Raw genomic sequence first — 23,021 nt, forward strand, 5'->3', positions numbered from 1 at the left:
AAGGGCTAGTTTGTGTGCTCTTAAGGGTGGACCTTCCTAGACCGAGCCAAGGCAATATGGGTCAACCCCTTATGGAGCGGGGATAAATGTAATGGTTCTAAGATAATCTAAAACTTTAATTTAAGATTTGTTTTTCCAAACTTAATAAAAAAAATTATACTTTTTTTTTTTCATAATTTAAAATTTTTATTTTTCTAATTATTTAAATTTTGATTACTTCCAAAATAAATTACATTATTTTAAGTTTATCGTACTAATTTGTGTTTTATCAAGTTTGGACGAAGGGACCATTTATTTTATTACTTTAAATATGATAAATTTGAAAATAATATTTAACATTTTTAGATACTAATTTCTTAATTATAATACAAATTAGTACAAAATATACCTTTTCTTATCTTAAAATTATAAAAATTAAATATATTCTTTTTTAACTATTATTTGTTAAATAAATAAAAATTTATAGAATAAGTTGGTTTTTTTTTTTCTGACCATTCTTAAAAATAATTTTTAACTTTATTTTTTCATTTAATTAAATATTTAAAAGTAGATGTTTTATAATTAACCAAAGAATTGGATTTATAGAGTTGTTTGTTCTTTAAAAATTTACAACCCGAACAATTGGATCAGATATAAAAAATGTCTCGGAACTTAATTAACGAACACCTTTATTAATTTTTACAACCCCATTTTAATATTTTCTATTTTTTTTCCTAAATTCAATCAATAATAATAATAATAATAATAATAAAAGAGAGATGAAATTAGAAAATGACAATGGCAAAAATTGTCCACAGTTTTTATTATTATTGTTAATTTTATTGCTTTATATATAAATTTTAAAGTATTTTTCGCTCTCTTTTGGAAAAGGAAGTTTCTCTTTTAACTCTATAAAGTCACAAGTGTCACAATCACACTCTTGCTGAGACAACGATTGTGCGATACTTGTTCTAACACCGCGAACAAGTCAGTTTTGTGAAATTCAAACTTTGCGGACAATATTCGCGTATGCTCGAGTTTCAGACCATGTTTAAGATAAATATTTTGAAAAATATGAATGAGTAAATACGTTGAAAACAATCTTAAAGAAAATAATATTATAAGTTAAAAACAAGTAGCTTTGATAGCATATAACCAGGTAGAAAGAATTGACAACTAGTACATTTTGGAGCATTTTAATCTTGTTGGGTGCAGACATGATTTTGGTGACGGGTCATACACCTCCGACACAACAAGAAATATTAAACACTTATTTAACATGAAAACAAGTAAAAGAAGGTTTGGAATGCGTATCCGACCATGAACAACACATCCTAGACAAGCATAACCGAAATATCTGACATGCAACTATAGGTAACATGCTTTGAACAAGCATAACCGTGAAAACGTTCATAAAAAGAACTTTGTGTTTGAAAGTGAAATGCTCCAATATGATCCCACTTGGATAGATGAGCCAATCAAACTGTTGTTCCAAATCCTTCCACAAAAAACACTTGGTCAATATCATTAACAAATTCAACTACAATTGGTCCATGAATCATCAATTCATTTTCAACATTCATTGTTATGTCTAATTAGTCCTAGAAATATCATCCTGATTCAACGTCGTCCATACTCTAAACACATTAAGTAAATGACAGCTACAGAGAGATGCTAGAGTATGCTTAAATAACTTTCTAAGTATTTTAAACGTTGATAAAGTCATTTCAAATATGTCATTAACTCGTTTATAGTACTACTTCACTTACGAACCAATAGCGAAATTGGATAGCTAAACAACATAAAATGTATCAAGTCCCTTTATAGATTTTGGAATGTTATTTCCTTTATTGTATATATATATATAAAAGGACAAAAGTTATAAGAACATGGAGAATAGGATGCGTATGTGCTAACAAAATGGAACGGAGATTCTCTTCAACTTCTCAATGGTGATCTCTAACCATACGTATTCTCAATTGTTTTGAAACAAAGTTTGGTATTAGACCCAGACACCAGGCAGTGTGCGAATAAGAACACGAGACCTTGAAGGGAGGTGAATTTTGATATCCCCAATCAATTGGAGAGAGATACAAGTGCTAGCGAGAACGCTGGGCTCTAAAAGGGGGTGGATTGCAAGATCCCACATCGATTAGAGAGGAGAACGAGTGTCAGTGAGGATGCTGGGCCCTGAAGGGGGGTGGATTAAAAGATCCCACATCGGTTGGAGAGGGGAACGAAATATTCTTTATAAGAGTGTGAAAACATCTTCCTAGCACATGTGTTTCAAAAACCTTGAGGGCAAGTCCAAAAAAGACAATATTTGTTAGCAGTGGGCCTTGGGCGGTTACAAATGGTATCAAAGCTAGACATCGGGCGATGTGCCAGCGAGGAGACAAAGCCCTGAAGGGAGGTGGACATGAGGCGGTGGCTAGGCCCTAAAGGGGGGTGGGGCATCCCACATCAATTCAAGAAGGGAATGAGTGCCAACAAAGACATTGGACTCCGAAGGGGTGGATTGTGAGATCTCACATTGATTGAAGAAGAGAACGAAATGAAGCATCCTTTATAAGGGTGTGGAAATCACTCCCTAGCAGGCACGTTTTAAAATCTTTTCAGGGTGGTTTTCTAAAGGCAAACTTAAAAGAGTGATTCCGATGAATCTTGCAAGAGCTATCCCGTCACTTATTTGGAAGGAGGCGTACTCGAGAGTGTTCAATGATGTCTTATCACTTTGTCCCTTGGGTGTTTTTGTTCAGCTTTTGGCTCTAGAATGCTATTTCCATGTTTCTCATTAAAAACTAAGAAGAAAAAAGAAAGAGAATATCAGCCACTCTTATTCTATAACCGAGCAGGATTATTGTCATGTACATAGATTCATATCATTTTCAGTAAAAGCCCCAGCAAGAAGCTTAATTCTTTGACAGAAAACAACACATTTACAGAGTTCACAAACAAAGAAGACAAGCTTACTCTTCCTTTGATTTAAGTTGTCTAGCAAGTAAGACTAATCCCACAGCAGTAAAAGCAGACAAAACCGCCGACGAGTACGAAACCGCCAGTAGAGCGCCTCTCAACGACTAGGATATATAAATCATCAAATTACCATTAAGCATTGAACTTAAGAACCAAAATAATCATAGGGTTATAGTACCTTGGCTAGAAGTAAAGCATTGTCATTTGCATACTGCAGAGAACTCTCGGGAATGCTCTGAACGCCCTGACCCAGTTGCCATGAAATTACTCTGCGTTTTACATTCAAGACATGAAAGGGATATGCTTTTCATCTGATAAATGAAGAAATAATTGAAGAATCGAGTTAAAACGAGTGGTGATTACCCAAAAACAACACCAATTGCTGCACCGATGTTCGCCTTATCGACAGTCAGTTCAACTTGAAGCTCTCCAAACTGAAGAGTGGAACAATATTTCTTTGAGATCCCACATCAGTTGGGGAGGAGAATGAAATATTCTTTATAAGGGTGTTGAAACCTCTCCCTAGTAGACGCGTTTTAAAAACCTTGAAGAGAAACCCGAAAGAAAAAATTCAAAGAGAACAGTATCTGCCAACGGTGGGCTTGGGCTATTACAAATGGTATCAGTGCTAGACACCGGGCGATGTGCCAACGAGGAAGCTAAGCCCCGAAAGGGAGTGGACACGAGGCAGTGTGTTAGCAAGGATGTTGGGCCCTGTGGGGGGTGGATTGGGAGGTTGCACATCGATTGGAAAAGGGAATGAGTGACAGTGAGGACGCTGAGCCTCGAAAGGGAGTGAATTATGAAATTCCACGTCAGTTGGAGAGGAGAACGAAACATTCTTTATAAGGGTGTGGAAACCTCCCCCTAGTAGGCGCATTTTAAAAACCTTGAGGGGAAGCCCGAAAGGGAAAGCACAAAGAGGACAATATCTGTTAGCGGTGAACTTGGGCTATTAAATTACTTGAATAAAGTTCAAGATGGTTCAAATCTGCAAAATAGTGGTTTATCTGTAATTTATACGTTGCATCGAATATAAAGTTCAAACCTACCTTAAACATTCTGGTTTCGTTCTTCGGCTGTTCGGCTACTTTCGGAGCAGATGATGCAGACAGAAGCTTTCCAGTTGTGTTCATTGCTTTGGCAATCTACAATTGTGAAAACTTCCAAGAAACTTAGAAAAACTTGAATGATAAAATTTTGTACCGACATTCGATTTTCCATTTTCCTATGAAGAAAATTACAGGGTAGAACCTGACACGTTGATATTTCCTCGACCTCGAGAAGGAATACATAACGTCATTGACTTTCCAATTATGTAGAGAATAGGAAACCATAGATAGTGAACAGAATCTCTAAGCAACCTCAAATCTTTTCGCACATTAACTCGAAAAATTCATACAATATGATTGATGAACACAAAAGCTTTGATCATGAAAAGGTAATTTCAGGTTTACGATGTACCTTCTGTAGTTCGCCCTGACCGTACTGTCCCATTGATTGGAACCTTCTTCCAGCAGATATCAAACGCTTGCCAAGTCCTAAACAGAGAGAGACCAAACAAAGGTCACATTTATTTCTTCACAAAATACTTGAGTATCAATTTCCTTGAGTCCTGTTCTTGCCTGACTTGTAATTTTCAGTCAAAGATTGCACCAACGAGGGGAGCTTGCTTACTAAAGTATGTGAAGTGGAGGTGTCAGCTACTTCCCATGCTCGAGAGAGATTTAGCAATATTTCACCCATTTCTTGACCACACTGAAGCAGAGATTCTAACATTCTCAGTACATCACAAATTTATAGCAGAGAATCCACATTTATTTCAAGTTGAGAGTCGAAAATCAATATGTTCATCCTATTACGAGGGTCTTACAATAAGAAAGACGAGAATAAACAATAAGAAAAAAAGCATGTGTAGCAGAGATGGTGCGGTTAGGAACCACGACATCCACAAGGGTATAATATTATCCATTTTGAGCATAAGCTCTCATGTCTTTGTTTTTGGTTTTCCCAAATGGTCTCATACCAATGGAAATGTATTTCTTACTTATAAACACATGATCCTTTAATTAGCCGATGTGGGACTCCTCTCCCAACAATCTTCAACAATCTTCCTCTCGATCAAAGTATACCATAGCCTCCCTTGAGGCTTATGAACCTTCGAACAACCTCCCCTTAATAGAGGCCCGACTCCATCTCTAGAGCCCTCAAACAAATTAAACCCTTTGTTCGACACTTGAGTCACTTTTGACTGCACCTTCAAGGCTCAAAACTTCTTTGTTCGACATTTGAGGATTCTATTGACATGGTTAAGTTAAGGACATGACTTTGGTACCATGTTAGAAATCACAACCCTCCATAATGGCATGATATTGTCCACTTTGAGCATAAACTCTCATGGCTTTGTTTTTTGTTTTCCCAAAAGGCCTCATACTAATGGAGATGTATTCTTCATTTATAAACCCATGATCAACCCCTTAATTAACCGATATGGGACTCCTCTCCCAACCATCCTCAATCGGTGCCAACTTATGATGGCATCCTCCCCTAACAATTTTTTCTAATTTTCTTGTTTCTTCTCAATAATTTCGTTGTCACATTATTTTTGGGTTCAACAACAATATGGATGTGGGGTTTCAAACACTAGGGCTCCTACGATAGTTAGTAATATATTTGTCTTTACGACAATTTTTTTTGTTACATTTTCTACGATAGTTAGTAATAAATGAACTATACACAAGCCTTTCTATGAGATCTCACATTGGTTAGAGAGGAGAACGAAGCATTCTTCATAAGGGTGTGAGAACTTCTCCCTAACGTTTTAAAACCTTGAGGAGAAACCCAGAAAGAAAAGCTCAAATAAGACAACATTTGCTAGCGGTGGATTTGGGTTGTTACACTTTCCGTTTGAGTGTATTTTGGATAACTTTTAAAAAAATGCCTTGAAATGAAGGCATATCTTTTGAAAAGTGCAGCTAAAAGCAGTGTTAACCTTCCAGAAGTCATTTCAAACACAAGGTAAAGAAATCACTAATAAGCATCATTTTCTAATCCGATAACAAAACAAAATGGATATGAACACGCCTAAACAAGCAAAGATACAAGCGAGAAGAACATAAACGGTACCTCATCAATAACGGGTCCATTAGAGAGATCAAACGCAGCATCATTGAGCTTCACATACAAAACAACGTAATGGATATTAATCTCAATCCCAAAAACCGAAGAACATTAAGAACAGAGCTACAGAATGACACAACAACAAAACAAAACACATCGAATCTAAAACTTCCTCTTACATCAAGACGAAGATCACGGGGAAGTTTTTCGAAGTAATCTCGCGAGAGATCAAAACTGTCCTGTACATAAAATTGAAACAGCCACAAACAATCAAAACCCTAACAGAAAATTGGATATGAACTTAAAGAATTCGAGGGGGAAAAGTTGAGATGAAGCCCATACTTACGGCCAGTTCTTGAAGGAGAACTTGGGGGTCGGGTTCTAAGGACTTGGCGGAGTCGGATTCGGCGAGAGCAAAGGAAAGAGTGAGGGGTTTTGGTGAAAGGGGCTTTTGGGCAAAGGATGGTTTGAAGCGGATTGGATGGGAATATTGGGAAAAGAGAGGGGCAGAATGGGAAGAGAGAAAAGTGAGAGGTTGAAGAAGGTGAAGAGAAGCCATTGGAGTGAGTAAGAGAATCTGGTGTGTTCAGTGTCAGCCACTGGAATTTTTGGCAGTTTAAGAAGAAGGCTGTTTTTTTTTTCAAAAAAAATTAGCTTAAAATATAATATAAATATTATTTAATTTCCTAATTATTTTTTTATTTTTACTTTCCAACCTTAAAAATAAGTTTAAACTATATTTGATATATAATTTTCAAAAAAATATATAGTTTGAATGTTAAATCTTAATTAAATACTTAAAAATAAATAAATAAATGTTTTACAAATTATAATAAAAATAAATAAATTACAATTTATAACATAGATTAATTTTATATATAGTTTATTATTATCATTGAAATGACTTTATCAACGAATAATAATTTATAGTGCAACTCTAATTTCTTCAGTAATAATATATGACAATATATTATTACCAAAGAAAATATGAATAAATCTAAAAAATATTGTTTACTTGAATGAAAAATAGAATACATTCACAACGTTTAAATAGAATACAAGATACCAACTGATACTAACTAATTCCTACGAATAACGAAAATATAAACTAAATAAGTCTTGAGAATAAAATAAAATATACTACAAATCAAATCATAAATAGGAAGATATTAACAGACTACTAATATTTAAGATATATTCTCCAAATATTAACTGATTACGAATATCTTGCCTAATTCAAATTAGCAATAAGTTGGCACTAAATTTTTTCATCCCGTCTCAAAATTAAGGACCCTGCCCGAACTATACAATTACCATAACGAAGCGTGCGGATTTTCTATATTCGATACCCGATATTATAAATGAAAAACTACAAGAAAAAGGAATAGCTTTGTCCCTAGACATCATCCTCCAACTTTGGCAACTTTTCTTTGCTGAATTTGGGCTGTTAATGGACACTGCATTTCTGTCCAACTTATGGGTACCATCACTGAACCTAAAATAACATTCAATCCATAATAGAAGAGTTACATACAACCAGTGTTTTTTCAAAGCTCAAGCACAATAAAACGCAATAGCCTTTGGTGGGCTTCACAGATGGCGCCTTTCAAAACATTAGCTACATCTAGCCCTTAAAATGATGAACCAAGTACACAAGGATTGGCATTTTGAACAAGAGGCATGCTTATGGAGATCTATATTCATTCCTAATCAAGTAATAACAGAACATTCAAAGTACTAAAATACCAGTTGGACATCTATGGCTCAAGCTCTTTCATGATCAAGACGACAAGATAGGAACAACGATTACGGAAGTACCATACTGTTTATACCTGCTGTACTTTCGGCAGAGACGACGTCGAGTTCGTTTTTTGCAGTTGATAGATGATAGGCCCTTGCATCTCCAAGAGAAAGCTTTTGGAGAGAACTTTTGTCAAGGAAATTTGAGGTAAGAAATACACTCGGAATCAAAACCTCCAAGAAAATTTCATTAGTGCAAGCAATGAACAAAATCCAACAGCAAAATGATTAAGACAGAAAGGGTACAACAAGAGCTTTGACAATGTCACCAGGACGAAATGACAAATGCATATCTACTTTATCAATCTCCGTTGCTCGAATGTCTTGTTGCCTACGGACATGATTTAAGACAGAAAGCATGAATGATCTTCCAATGTAAAATATTTCCCAAACAGAATAGATTAGAAGACATTTCAAATAAAAGTCTGTCAATATAAAATATATCTATACCAATAATTGATAAAAAGCTGTGTAACGAAGGGTTTCTCATGACAAAAGTGGATTCGACAAGCATGAAAGTCTACTTCCACCTACGGATAAGCTAGACATTTTCCATTTTAAGTTGGTTCAATTATTTAATTACAACATTATAACAAGATGAAAAACAAAAAAACAAAAACATTCTTGTTTGCCAATTCCATCATCATGAAAAACAAAAACAATCCTTTTCTATCGCCTATGGCGTATTCCCCTTCCCTTGATTTCTTATTAGCAAATTTCTTCATCTTTGCTTGGGTCATCTGCTATCTCTCTTTCAGAGCATGTGAAGCCACATCCTTCTCACTGAGTTACTGATCCAAGGTTGGGTTAGTTGTCCTCTGATCACCATACATATCAACAAAGGTGGTGGTCTGCCAATTGCCATATGATATCAAGTATGAGATCTCATATCGATTGGAGAGAGGAACGAGTGCCAGCAAGGACGTTGAGCTCCGAAGGTGGGTCGATTGTGAGATCCCCATCGATTGGAGAAGGGAACGAGTGCCAGCGAGAACGCTAAACCCCAAAGGTGGGTGGATTGTGAGATCCCACATTGATTGGAGAGAGAAACGAGTGCCATAGGGTATGTTGGGTGTCACAATCATGGTTTTTAGGCAGCGGATTGGGCGATTGTGTGGCACTCGCTCTCAGCACTGAGTGAGTCAAGCCTACTTTGAGTCACGTTGCCTACGGTCGGGCAACGTGAATACAAACCTTGGGTCTCAATTTCAAGAGAAGATTTTAGAAAGCGGGGGGGGGGAGAGGTTTTGGAAAAAGAGTTTTGAAAGCAAGAGAGAGAGAGTGTGGTGTTATATAGCATGCAAGCAAAAAGGCAACAACGACTTCAACAATATATAACTAGGGAGAATTTGACAACTAGTCGCATTCCCCTATAGTACATTTTGAGACATTTCATGTCTACCAGGCGTAGCCATGACTTCGCCGAAACGTCATACTCTTAAAGAAAACAAGAAAGAAATAATACAACATGAAAGCGGTAAAAGAAAGCAATAAAGTAGTACAAGGCAAGGGTTTCAGCGTGTCACAAACATGCGACCATGGGTGACATGCCTTGGACAAGCATGACCGTGACACTGGGTCTCGAACAGGGGTGGATTGTGAGATCCCACATCGATTGTAGAGAGGAACGAAACCTTCTTCCTAAATCTCAGCACTCCTCTCATGGGGGCTACTTTCAGGAAGACGTGATCACCCACTGCAAACTCGAGGTCTTTCCTACGAGAATCTACATAACTCTTCTGCCGACTTTGTGCAGAGAGTATCCTCTCTTTAATTTTCTGTACCGCTGCGTTGGTAGTCTGTACCAACTCCGGCCCCAACAACTGTTTCTTGCCTACCTCCTCCCAGAATATAGGAGTTCTGCACCTGCCCATATAGAGCTTCGAATGGTGCCATCTGAATGGTTGCCTGGTAACTATTGTTGTAGGCAAATTCCATAAGGGTCAGGTGATCCCAGCAACCTGCAAAGTCTATTAAACATGCCCTGAACATATCCTCTCGGTTTGCCCATTAGTCTGAGGATAGAAAGCTGTACTGAACTTGAGTTGCGTTCCCAACGGCTTTTATAACCATTTTCAGAAGTTAGAAGTAAACTTAGCATCCCGATCAGACACAATGGTCACTTGCATGCCATGCAAGCAGATTATCTCTTTGACGTACAACTGGGCCCACTGGTCCACTCGATAAGTAGCTCTGTCGGGTATAAAGTGGGCTGCCTTAGTCAATTTGTCCACAATGACCTGCATGACATTAAAGCCTTATTTCCTCCCATTTCCACTGTGGGATATTCAACGATTGCAACAACCCTGCTAGTCGCTGTCTCGGGGCCTTTACCTACTGACAAGTCAAACACCGTCTCACGTACTTAACTACATCCTTCTTCATTCCCGACCACCAATAACTACACTTCAAATCCTGATGCATCTTAGTACTACCAGGGTGGAACACGTAGGACATGTTTTGTGCCTCAGTCATGATTTCCTATTGGATCTTCTCATCCCGAGGTACGCATAATTGGTCCTGCCACATCAAACCCTCTTCAGAAGAAACTGAATATCCCTCTGGTCTCTTAGTTTCTTGCTGACCCCAAATAGTTCGGCCCTCTCTATGTCGTCCTGTAGATAATTCTGCCTTGTGATCAAGGCAGATGTGTGGGCTGTCTTTCTGCTCAAGGCATCTGCCACTAAATTAGCTTTCCATGGGTGGTAAAGTATCTCAATGTCATAGTCCTTAACTAGTTCTAACCACCTCTACTATCTTATGTTGAGCTCTTTCTGTGTAAACAAATACTTGAGGCTCTTATGGTTCATATACACCTGAACTCTCTCCCCATATAGGTAGTGACGCCAGGTTTTCAATGCATATACCACGGCTGCTAGTTCAAAATCGTGGGTGGGGTAGTTGCGCTCATAGTCTTTCAGCTGTTTAGAGGCGTAGGCTATCACCTTGCCCTTTTGCATGAATACACAACCTAGCCCTTTTCCTCAAGCGTCGCTGTAAACCACAAGTCCACCTGATCCGCCGGGCACTATAAGTACAGGCGTAGTGACCAACCTCTTTCTCAGTTCTAGAAAACTCTATTCACACTCTGGTGTCCAGATAAAAGGTTTCCCCTTCTTGGTTAACTGTGTCAAAGCTGCAGATATTTAAGAGAAATCTTGTACAAACCTTCTATAATAGCCTGCTAGACCCAGAAAACTTCTTACTTCATCAACCGTGGTTGGTCTAGGCCATTTCAAGAATACTTCAATCTTAGCAGGATCCACAGTTACCCCTTGACTGGATACCACGTGTCCAAGAAAAGCCACTTCCTGCAGCCAAAATTCGCACTTCAAGAATTTGGCATATAACTGATGGGTTCTCAGTAGAGTTAAAACTCTCCTCAGGTGTTCCTCGTGCTCCTTCTCAAACTTAAAATACACCAAGATGTCGTCAATGAACACAATCACGAAGGTGTCTAAGAATTCCTTAAACACTCGGTTCATCAACTCCATAAACACTGTAGGAGCATTGGTTAAACCAAAAGACATGACTATGAAATCATAATGTCCATAGCGGCTTCTAAAAGCTGTTTTAGGTATGTCTTCCTCTCTGATTCTTATCTGGTGATATCCTGATCGCAGATCGATCTTAGAGAACACCGTTGCACTCTACAATTGGTCAAATAGGTCGTTTATCCTTGAGAGAGGATATTTATTCTTGATTGTGACCTTGTTAACTCTCTATAATCTATACATAATCGCATAGTTCCATCTTTCTTCTTAACAAATAGCACAGGGGCTCCCCAAGGTGGAGCCGTATGAATCCCTTGTCTAGAAGTTCTTGTAATTGTACCTTCAGCTCCTTGAGCTCAACAGGTGCCATTCTATATGGCGCTTTGGATATCGGTGTTGTCCCTAGTTCGAGGTCAATAACAAAATCTACCTCTCGATTAGGGGGCAGCCCTGAAAGCTCTTCTGAAAAAACATCCTCAAATTCTCCAACCACAGGAACAGAGGATACCACTAGACTAGACTCACTGACTTTCGTTACACAAGCTAGAATCGCCCAATCTCCCTAATACAACAACATTCTAGCCTTCAACGCTGTGATGACCCTAGGGGTATTTCTGGATATTCCCCTTTGAATTCAAAGTTCTCTCCTATCAGGGGCCTAAAGGTTACCTTTCTCGCTTCGTAATTGATGAGGACACGATTCTCGTCCAACCAATCCATCCCTAAAATCACACCGAAGTCTTGCATACACAGAACAGTCAGTGATGCTACAAGCTTTCGCCCTGCAACTGTCACACTACCACCTCTAACTCTATGGGTAGCAGTCAGGTATTTATTTGCTGGTGTAGACACAGTAAGAGGAGACTCTAGGAGTTCTAGTTTCAAGTTTGCAGATTTCACAAACCCCTCAAAAATAAAAGAGTGGGTAGCACCAGAGTCAAATAATGTAAATGCTAGGTGATCAAAGATAGGTAGTGTACCTGTCACCACTATGTCAGCCTCTTCTGCTTTTCTAGTCGTGATAGCATGGGCCACAGCTCGAGTTTGCTGTGGGACTCCCCGGCATCTCAGATTCTGTCCCACTGGGTTGTTTCCCTCATGGTTTCTCTTATGAGGGCAGTTTGCTACGCAATGGCCTGGCTTGCCACAACCAAAGTATACTTTTGTCCCAGCAAAACACTCTCCCTCGTGATATCTCTTACAGTTAGGGCATTTAGGTCCTGTTCTGCTCTTGATCTCTACCCCGACACTCAAATCGCCCTCGAGGCTGTCTATCAGATCTGAAGGATTCCTATTAGGCCTTCTTCGTTGGCCAGAGGCATTTTGAGTGGTCACTGTTGGCACATTTTGCTTAGCCATCTGTCGTGGCATATCCATCAGCGTTGCCACTCTCAGGGCTACAACATAATATGATGATGCTTGTACCATAACTGGACCCTGAATCTCTATTCGGAGACCAGCGACAAAACGATCAGTTTTCATCTTCTCATTACTGACATACTTAGGGCAGAACTTTCCAGTTTATTAAACTCAAGTTCGTATTCCTCAACAGTTTTGTCCCCCTATTTCAGTTCTATGAATGTTGTCTAACCCTTGAGTCGGGCAATTACTGGGTAATATTTATACAGGTAGGCTTCCTTGAACTAATTCTAGGAAATATAACCTCCCTCTGGTGTAATAGTTCTCTGTGCACCTTTACACCAAAAATGGGCTTCACCCTTCAGCATGTAAGTCCCACAATGAACTTGATATTCTTGTGGACATATCATGTACATAAAGGTTGTCTCTACAGCTTCCAGCCAGACCTCAGCTGCAACCGGATCCATCTTACCCCCGTCAAAAGTGGGCGGTTTATACCTCTGAAAGTTCTTCAAATAACGAGACTCCACAGTTGTACCCGGATCTCTCGTCCCTTTCATGGTGGCCTGATTTGTCACTGGTGTCTGCATTAACTGAGCCATCTGTGCCTGAATTTCCATGGTGGTTCTCATGAATGTTTGAAACTCATCCCTTGAAACGGTCGTCGTTGACTGAGCAGGCACCACAGGAATCGGTGCTAGCGCTGGTGGAGCTTCTTCAGGTACCTGATCCTGAGGAGTAGTCTCTAGAATAACTCGAGGCTCGACCTTCCTTCGGCCTCTCCTCGGCACGGGTGCCGGTGGCGGCGTCTGTTCCTCATCCGAGGTCAGCTCTATGTTCTCCTCCAGAGGTGGGTGCTGCTCCAACTTGAGGAAAGGAAAATTTGGATACTCTTTGACCCTTCTCCTACCCCTCATAGGGCCAAGCCCAAGATAATCTCCTCTTCTCTTAGGCGCCATTGTCTGTTGGGAGTGAGAGTCAATACTACGTTCTCATTGTGCCTAATTCAAAAAAGCACATTCCTTATTATTTTTAATCCTCATCTTAGATCTCGTCACATATAACTCAAGTCTTCCTACTTCCCAATTATCAGAGAACTTACCAGGTCGCGGCGGAGCATGTCGAAACTTAAGCCACAGAGATACTAGACTCTACAACCTAGTGTCTACAGAACCTAAAACCATGCTCTGATACCAAACTGCCACAACCTAAAATTTGAATCTCAAAATCAAGGGCTGGACCTACAGACTATGCAATGAAATCATGTAAAACCCCGATGATCAAGACGAAAACCAGAAAACTTTATGTAGAGTTTAAAATCCAAAACAAGTTGCTCAAGTAGCATATGACTTCTATGAAAAGTATGTAAATGGTTTACAAAACAATGCATGACAGATCTAAACAAGAATATGCACAGACTCCTAGACGCCCCGGGACACTCCTCTGTGGCATTAAGATTCAGCATGCATTCCCACCTCGAACCATGGCATCACTCACCTGGAAAAAAAAGTAGAAAGGAACGAGTATAAAATACTCAGTAAGCAACCTACTTGTAGGCTCTTTTCGCATCCTTATCTTGGTACGTATCCACGGTATTTCTCAAGTTTCTAAGGAGAGCGATCTAAGCTACAACTTTCTTTTCTGTATCTTAAGGGGTTTGCCCAACTTATACAGTGGAATGACAAATATACAAAGGTGAGGAGCGACCTCATAAGTAAATCTGAGTGGATCGTATGGCTGGATCTGTATACATAACTCTCTCTAAACATCATCCTTGGAGGTTAGCTGACAACCCTCACACGGGACCATACATCCACTAAAATCGGGGGTCGCAATCCCCTGTGTGCGGGTTAGCTACTAAGTCATCCTAGTGGTTCTACATCCCCCGCTCAGGGACGAGTTTCTACGCCCAAGGAGTCTTGATCAGAAGACCCCTTAGCTATCACCACTAGGTCTGGGCACCTATCACACTTCCCTGTCCGGATCTGCCAAGCTCAACGATCTCCGTACCGGAGCTCTGTCTCGACAGTACGGTATAGGAGCAGAGAGGGAAGTGGAGGTTCTGATGACACTATCCACACTGCTCAACTCTAGCGGGCTACCTACAGTTACCGTGGTGTTCTACTATTCTTTCTAAGGTGGAACTTGGTGGCTTAGACTTGGATTCATGCATCTCTAAGAATCTCGTGCAAGGTCTCACAAACCTATTGGGTTTGGGATTCTAGGCAATGGATCCGCTAGTAATCGTTTCGCGGAACTATATGCACGGTATTCTAGAGATCTTGTTGTTTTTCAACAATCGGCAAGGATAATCGACAACTGAAATCCTTTTCGGTGAGAGGAAATCATTTGACGGGAAGTTGTTGGAAGAAAATAAAGATGCGAAAAAGAATGAAGAGAGATAATTGCTAAAGACTTTTGCTTAAAATGAGGGTTTATTTCACGTCAAATGGTCAAACAAATGTATTCAATCAACTAATGAAAACGTGTAAATCTAAATAAGAAAAAATCTCAGGTTTTATCTAACAATCTCCTCCTAAAACCTATGGTATATCTACCTTATTTTGTTTGAACTCCGATTTGATTCCAAACTCCATGTCTTGGACGGCCACCTCTTCTTCAAGCTAGCGCGCCGCCAGTCTAGGTGGTTCACATCTTTCAATAGGTCTTCCATCCTCCGGTACTTGGCTGAGAGGTTGACTGGTTGCTCTATCTCCAACTCTAGGATGTAAAGGTGGTTTGCCGTGCACCGAACTTGCGTGAGCATGTCGTCGATCATCGCGGATTCTAAGTAGCCCACGCTTGATGGAAATGTTGCAGCCGACCTTATCGAGTTGACCCAGGCTCACAATATTAGCCTTGAGCCTCAAGATGAAGTAGACGCCGGCCAACTTGTGGTGCTTGCCTCGCTTGCTGACGAATAGGATGGTGTCATGCCCTTCGATCTCGATGACAGAGTCGTCGCCGAATTTCACCGTCTCGCGAATCCCTAAATCAAGCTCGGAGAACGCAGACTTGGCCCCGTGAGCTCTCTTCCCACAGTACGAGCACTGGATTGGCCCGTCATCAGGCGACTCTTTCTTTTGATCTGCCTCTTTCCCACGCATGCGCCTGCGAGATTTCCATGGCTTTTTACCGCCTCTACGGCTGGAGGGCCCGTTGCTCTCGTCGGTGTTGTCACAGAGCTTTAGGCGTGGAAGTCATTCCTTCTCAGTGAGGAGTAGAGAGCCCACATTGTCGACAGCTGAAGCGGCAGTTTTTCGGTCACCTCTTCCACCCTTAAGTCGTTCACGACGAGCAATGTCTCAAGTGAGCTCTCTTCTCACTCCTTGTTCCTAAGCTTGCTCCAACAATTCTTGCTCAAGTGAGCTCTCTTCCCACTCCTTGTTCCTAAGCTTGCTCCAACAATTCTTGCTCAAGTGAGCTCTCTTCCCACTCCTTGTTCCTAAGCTTGCTCCAACAATTCTTGCTCAAGTGAGCTCTCTTCCCACAGTACGAGCACTGGATTGGCCCGTCATCGAGCGAATCTTTCTTTTGATCCTTCTGCAGCTGCTCGATGTTGGATTCCCGCACAGCGCTCGCTGTACACCGACTCGACAGGATTTAATTCCTCCCAGGCCGATTACGCAATGCGTTTAGTGGAAAGAGACGCCAGCATCTCTGGGGCACAAACCGGGCAACGAACGCCAGCCAATTCCTCCTGGCACTCGATCGTTTCTCCTTTCTCTGGCTCGAGAGCGTACCTCATAACCCTTGGGCCTGTAGAGGTTGACGCACATCAATAAGGCCCACTTCGTTGTAGTTGGACTTTGTCAACATCGGGTACTAAACGATGGCGGTCTTTGTCTCCCTGATCACTCGCTCAACGACAACGATGACACCCGTCATCACGGTGTCAGCCTCTTTGTGGCGGTGATGGAGATGCCAACACTTGGCGGCGGCGTGGAGGAGTGAGCGAGCCAGCTCGAGATGGATCCCACGATGTATGTGCGCTTTGCATTTTCTTCTACTCAAACCTGAGACCTGTGCATTGTTAGGTCGACGCTCTAATCACTTGAGCTATTCAACTTGACTGTCGATATGATTGGCTCCTTCGAAATGATATACCACTGATGGCTTCAACCTGGCTGTGATACCACTTGTTGTTTTTTGACAATTGGCAAGGATAATCGGCAACTGAGATCCTTTTCGGTGAGAGGAAATCATTTGACCGGAAGTTGTTGGAAGAAAATAAAGATGCTAAAAAGAATGGAGTTATTTCTTCTGAACAGATTTACCTATTTAAATATCTAACTTATCCTTAAAATGGTTGGAGAGTGGCCAACTAAATCTATGCCAATTCCTACAAAATTTCCATAAACTTTGGTAATCCATTCGACGTGTTTGTCAAATGGTCAAACAAATGTATTCAATCAACTAATGAAAACGTGTAAATCTAAATAAGGAAAAATTTCAGGTTTTATCTAACAGGCCTCCCAATCTAGAATCTCGTCTAGCTTACTTAGTCACAAGCACCCTAGTCTAAGCTCACAATTTCTTCCTATACAACAAGAAAGATAACACAAGCAATCATTATGCATAGGAGTTCTCACGCAATAGTTCATGCAATATTAACAAACATGCTCAATAGGAAGATAACGTCCATCTTCACCCGGAGCGCAGATTTCACAAGTTTCCCATCCTCCTCAGGCATACACACTTTATCAGAATCTCAATCAAAACAGATTTAATAGACATTTCATATCTAGCTTTCCTTAATCATTTCACTTTTGCGGTTTCCATACTAATATGCTAGGTCCGGCTAGCTAAGTTCATGGGTGGTAGCATGCATGCTTTTTCCTAGCGGTTCCTACAAGTACTGCTCGTGGGAATCCAAATGGCTACTTACTTGGTTGACGTGTGCCTTCCCAAGCTCGAGTTTTCATGACGGAAAGGATTCCATAAATTCTGTAATTTTCTTGACAGGTCCTAATTCACATAATAATAGGGTCAGTATCAAACTTGGGATGAAAAAACTGGCAAACGGAGACCTGACGTTAAGAAAAACAGTGACTCATGCGCCGACACGCGCCCTGGAGGGTTTCTATGCCCAGCTCCTACGCGAGCATTTCCACGCGCGGCTTCCCAAGTAGTCGCGAGGACTGAGGCATCAGGTCGGGGCGGTTTACGAACGGAGCAGTTTAACGGTTCTAGGTCGCATGCGGTTTAGGGTTGGGTCGACCCGTATCCGCGTGCCTGACGCGTGTTCGCTGCTGGGTGAGGACGCGCCTCACCAGTCGATGACCGCCACGTGTCGATCACCGATTTCACCGCGCTCCTCTGTACGCTGGCCGACGCGTGGCGGCGTCTCTTCCCTCTCTCCTGCGTGTTTCAATTTTTCAAATGTTAGCCTCTTTTGCGTTTCGATCTATTTTTTATCTTCCAATCTGTAATCCGATTCAACAAATTTTCTTCACGAACCTTGTAGATCTCATATTCTACTCCTTTGAAAAAAATTTCTTATATTTTTCTGATAATCATAGATCATAATATTCGAGTTCGAATTCGAAGAAAATACGAGTTCTTACCGAAAATCACGTTTTCTTGAAACTCTGATTTGAACGCCAATCTTGGCCGCCTTCACTCCGAAGCTCAACCAGATCACGTTGTTGAGGGTAAGAGTCCAAGGATCAACACAAAATGTCACGAACACACAAAATCTTGATAACTTCTCTATCTAGACACTCATGGACTAACCTGAAGTTCTTGGACGTTTTGACGAAATAGGAAGGTGCGATTCGTGAGAGCACCTTGTCCGAACTGTTGATGGTTTAGATTGGGGACTCGGATCTCTGGCGTCAGTTCTGATCCGATCTCCTCCTACTACCTCAAAAACCCTAATTTTCTTTCTCTCTCCTTTCTCCTCTTTCTCTCCCTTCTTCTTTCTCTTTTCAGATTATGACCCAATCAAATTAGACCCCTCAAGTAATAATAGGGCAAAATGACTAGTTTGCCCCTATTGTGACCTTGTACATTTTTTTTTTAACTCGGGCGCTACAGGTGCTCTCTCATACCTATTATTAAAGTTAAAAAAAACTTATAAATACCTTATCCTTCTATTGTAAAGACAGAGCAAAGAAACAGAGAGATAAGAAATAGTAATAGAAAAGGCTTTTTAGATAAACTCAGTGCTCTTTGTCTCCTTGTCTCTCCTCTCTCGACATCTCCTTCACAAATACGCGAGTAGGTGGAAATGACTTTATAAAGTCAATGTCCCATACGTCAACAAGCTCTACTTCTAAGATGAAATTTGAAGGTAACTTATTATTTATTTATTTATTTATTTTTACTGATTTTACGTATTCTCTAGCAGTGATCACAACATTTGTAAAATTCTATGGTGTCTCTAAAAATTGTAGGCCAATAGAAAGAAGATTGAAATACCTTAGTAGTTGTTTTTTGTCCCTCGAAATGGTCTCTATATGGGGATGCATGGTGTCATATGTTAATAAATCCCTACCGAGTGAATGTGATCCCTAACTTTTAGTTAACCATTTTTTTTGTTAGGTAATTATTTTTAACGTTAAACCCACACAATTGAAGTAAGTGGGAAGTACACGTCGAGTGGAAGAACGTTAGTTAATTTGCCATTTACTTTTCCTATTGTAGGATAATTTGTTATTTAAATAACCCAAATTAGTTAATTTTCCATTTACTTCTTTAGGATAATTTGCTATTTAAATATCCCATATGACAAATGAATTCATCTAGTCTTTCAGCAAATCTCTCTCTCCTTTTACTTTCCGTTATTTTTTCTTCGAAGAAATTTTCATTCGGCCGGTTTGTTTTTCCGTCGACGTTTTCCTCCCAATTGCCAGAAGTCAACAAGTGGTATCAGAGCCAGGTTGAAGCCATCAGTGGTATATCATTGCGGAGGAGCCAACTTTATCAACAGTCAAGTTGAATAACTCAAGTGGTTAAAGTGTCGACCTAACAACACATACGACTCAGGTTTGAGTAGAAGAAAATGCAAAGCGCGAAAATACACACATCGTAGGGTCCATCTCGGGCAGGCTCACTCACTCCTCCACGCCGCCGTTGTCTGCCGGAACTCCATCACCGCCAAAAAGAGGCCGAGTGGGCCTTGTTGATGTCGCATCAACCTACAGGCGCAAGGGTTATGGCATGCTGTCGAGCCCAGTGGAAGGAGAAACGATCGATTACTGGGAGGAGGAGGAGGGTCGTCTACTCCTCACAGAGGAGGAGGAATGGCTTGCACGCCTAAAGCTCCGCGACAACACCCACGAGAGCAACGGGTCCTCCAGCTGCAAAGGCGGTAAGAAGCCATGAAAATCTCGTTGGTGCATGCGCAGCTTGTACTATGGGAAAAGAGGAGTCGACTGATGACTGGTCCAATCCTATAGTCGGCGACGGTGTAGCTGCTCCAGTGAGCTTCGAACTCGAGGAAGAGCTCCAGCTGGGCGTAACAAATGCCATCGACTGAGGAGCCAATTCAACTGAAGGAGGAGCGAGTGTTCGCTCAGATCGACAAGAGAGACGAGTAACAAGAGCACCAGCGATGAGCCAATTCAACTAAAGGAGCGAGTGTACGCTCAGATCGGCGAGAAAAATGAGCAGCAAGAGCACCGGCGATGGGTCCTCAGCACAGGGGCGACAAACCATATGATCGGGGACAAGTCTTCATTCTCCGAGTTCGACTTGGGGATTCGCGGGACGGTTAAGTTCATCGATGGCTCCGTCGTTGAGATCGAAGGGCGCGACACCATCCTGTTCATCAGCAAGGGAGGCGAAGCACCACAAGCTAACCGGCGTCTACTTCATCCCGAGGCTTAAGGCTAACCTTGTGAGCCTGGGTCAACTCGATGAGGCTGGCTGCCACATTTCCATCGAGCGAAGGCTACTCAAGATCTGTAATGATCGACGACGGCTGCTCACACAAGTCCGTGCACAGCGGCACCATCCTGTTCATCAGCAAGGGAGAAGCTAACCAGTGTCTACTTCATCCCGAGGCTCAAGGCTAACCTTGTGAGCCTGGGTCAACTCGATGAGGCTGGTGCCACATTTTCATCGAGCGAAGGCTACTCAAGATCCGCAATGATCGATGATGGCTGCTCACACAAGTTCGTGCACAGCTAGTGAGCCATTGAAGCTCGTGCACGGCGATATCTACGGGCCCATCAAGTCGGCGATCCCAGGCAGACTCTCTTCTTCCTGCTGGTCGATGACAAAAGTCGCTTCATGTGGCTGATCTTGCTGCAAGCGAAAAGTGAGGCAACAAATCATTAAGCGTATTCAAGCACGAGCGGAGGCTGAATGCAGGAAGAAGATGCGAGTTGGGTGTTGCGTGTCACGGCCATGCTCGTCCAAGGCGTGTTGCCCATGGCCGCATGCCCATGACAAGCCCAACCCTTTATGTCTTTTCATATTAGTATTTTACTTTTGTATTTCTAGGAAGTATGACGTTTCACAAATATCATGTCTAGGCCTGTCAGACATGAAATGCCTCAAAATGTACTAAAGGGGAATACGACTAGTTGTCAACTTCTCCCTACCCAAGGTTATATACTGTGAGTCGTTGTTATTTCTTTCTTACTTGCTTATATAACGTCTCTTTCAAAAATCTCTCTTTCGAAAATCTCTCTTTGCCCTCGCTTCCTAAAACCTTCTCTTAAAATCGAGGCCAGAGGCACGAGCATACGTCGCTTGGCCGTAAGCGACGCAAGAACGAATTGGCTTAGCTCACTTGCCATTGGAAAGTGAGTGCCACACAATCGGAAGTCCGCTGCCATTAAAAGTGCGATTGTGACACTACGCACAGACTGAGGTAGAGAATTCATCTCAGCGAGCTTCGGTAAGTACTGCAACGAGCTTGGTATGCAGCAGCACCTAACGGCGCCCTCCCCCCAACAGAACGAGGTGGTGGAATGCCAAAATCAAACCATCGTCGGGGCAGTAAAGTCATTACTAATGACGGTCGGAATGCCCGGGAGGTTCTGTTCTAGGGAAAGGTGGTAATGATGGTCGTCTACCTTCTCAATCGATCGCCAACGCGAAGCCTCGACGGGAAGATGCCATATGAGGCCTAGTACAACAAGAAGCCAACGTTACATCATCTTCGAGTGTTCGGCTGCGTCGCATACATGAAGGACGCACGTCCCCACCTCGTCAAGCTCGATCCCAGGGAGCTGAAGGTCGTCTTCATCGGCTACGAACCTGAAAGAAAAGCGTACAAATTCTATGATCCCGCAGAGGGGCGAGCTCACGTGTCACGCGACGTTATCTTTGACGAGACCACCTTTTGGCAGCGGAACGACATAATCGAGGCAGATCAAAACCCAAATCAATTCACGGTGGAGTACCTCATCACCGAACCGAGAGAAGGAGGAGCATAACATCAGGAATTGTCACCACCGCCAGCAGCTGCACCGGGCACGCCTATGCCAACCCCAACCATAACTCCAAGTTCAACTTCGAAACTAGTGGAGTTCGCAACACCACGTACTGCGGATTTGACGCTAGATGTCGATCATGATGATGGTCTGGTGGCCAGGTACCGGAGGATGGAAGATCTATTGGGAAGAGGTGAACCACCTAGACTGGCGGCACGCCAACTCGAAAAAGTGGTGGCAAAACAAGACGTGGAGTCTGGAGGACATGCCGCTAGGGACACCGAGCCATAGCTTGAATCGGAGTTCAAACAAAATAAGGTAGATATATGATAGGGCTTTAGGAGGAGATTGTTAGATAAATCCCTACCGAGTGAATGTGATCCCTAACTTTTAGTTAACCATTTTTTTTTAGGTAACTATTTTTACGTTAAACCCACACTATTGAATTGAAGTAAGTGGGAAGTGCAGGTCGAGTGGAAGAGCGTTAGTTAAGTTGCCATTTTAATTTGTTTTTTAAATATCCCATTTTTTATTTAAATATCTCAACCGAATGACAAATGAAATCAGTCTTCAGCACATCTCTCTCTCTTTACTTTCTGTTATTTTTTCTTCGAAGAAATTTTCCTTTGACCGATTTATTTTTCCTCCAAATTGCCAGAAGTCAACATCATAACCTAACTATGAAGAGAGTAGGTTGTGATCCTCACGAGTGCCATGATACGACCGTGGAGAACAGTGCATCATCTAACACACCACACGAAGTGGGCATTGAAGAAAAGTTGAGACATAAGCAAGATAGAGACATCAAATAGACAAGAGGGACAAAGATAGGCTTGTGGAAGGGCCGGGTAGGGTCTCGAGCCTTAACCTTGAAAGTCGAGGTTCCGAAAGGAATTTGGCCATG

General features: G+C 41.6%; 2 protein-coding genes across 3 annotated transcripts; both read right to left on the minus strand.

Moving 5' to 3' along the window:
• Positions 1 to 1,234: 1,234 nt before the first annotated feature.
• On the minus strand, positions 1,235 to 6,690 carry LOC111485488. 2 transcript variants are annotated; one of them, XM_023132402.1, is made up of 9 exons: positions 6,422 to 6,690; positions 6,255 to 6,314; positions 6,082 to 6,129; positions 4,581 to 4,713; positions 4,420 to 4,496; positions 4,008 to 4,103; positions 3,319 to 3,389; positions 3,134 to 3,224; positions 1,235 to 1,477 (listed from the first exon to the last, which is right to left on the minus strand). In XM_023132402.1, the coding sequence occupies exons 1-9, from the start codon at positions 6,632 to 6,634 to the stop codon at positions 1,250 to 1,252; spliced, it is 1,017 nt and encodes a 338-aa protein (XP_022988170.1). In that variant the 5' UTR covers positions 6,635 to 6,690; the 3' UTR covers positions 1,235 to 1,249. The 2 variants fall into 2 exon arrangements, with proteins under 2 accessions (XP_022988170.1, XP_022988171.1); XM_023132403.1 differs by lacking the exon at positions 1,235 to 1,477 and adding an exon at positions 2,792 to 3,059.
• A 573-nt stretch (positions 6,691 to 7,263) lies between these two features.
• On the minus strand, positions 7,264 to 8,302 carry LOC111485537 (exosome complex component CSL4-like). The gene is made up of 3 exons (XM_023132468.1): positions 8,122 to 8,302; positions 7,908 to 7,989; positions 7,264 to 7,570 (listed from the first exon to the last, which is right to left on the minus strand). Exons 1-3 carry the CDS (start codon positions 8,233 to 8,235, stop codon positions 7,479 to 7,481), a joined length of 288 nt encoding a protein of 95 aa, XP_022988236.1. The 5' UTR covers positions 8,236 to 8,302; the 3' UTR covers positions 7,264 to 7,478.
• Positions 8,303 to 23,021: the final 14,719 nt, after the last annotated feature.

The sequence above is a fragment of the Cucurbita maxima genome, unplaced genomic scaffold (assembly GCF_002738345.1).
Source record: "Cucurbita maxima cultivar Rimu unplaced genomic scaffold, Cmax_1.0 Cma_Scf00010, whole genome shotgun sequence".
Classification (NCBI taxonomy): Eukaryota; Viridiplantae; Streptophyta; class Magnoliopsida; order Cucurbitales; family Cucurbitaceae; genus Cucurbita; species Cucurbita maxima.

Coding starts and splice junctions, on each gene's coding strand:
- LOC111485488 (XM_023132402.1), bottom strand. CDS start 6,634: ATGGCTTCTCTTCACCTTCTTCAACCTCTCACTTTTCTCTCTTCCCAT. Junction 6,130..6,254: donor CCCGTGATCTTCGTCTTGAT/GTAAGAGGAAGT, acceptor TTGTATGTGAAG/CTCAATGATGCTGCGTTTGA. Junction 4,104..4,419: donor GTCAGGGCGAACTACAGAAG/GTACATCGTAAA, acceptor TCACAATTGTAG/ATTGCCAAAGCAATGAACAC.
- LOC111485537 (XM_023132468.1), bottom strand. CDS start 8,235: ATGCTTTCTGTCTTAAATCATGTCCGTAGGCAACAAGACATTCGAGCA. Junction 7,990..8,121: donor ACATTGTCAAAGCTCTTGTT/GTACCCTTTCTG, acceptor TCTCTCCAAAAG/CTTTCTCTTGGAGATGCAAG. Junction 7,571..7,907: donor CTCTGCCGAAAGTACAGCAG/GTATAAACAGTA, acceptor ATGTTATTTTAG/GTTCAGTGATGGTACCCATA.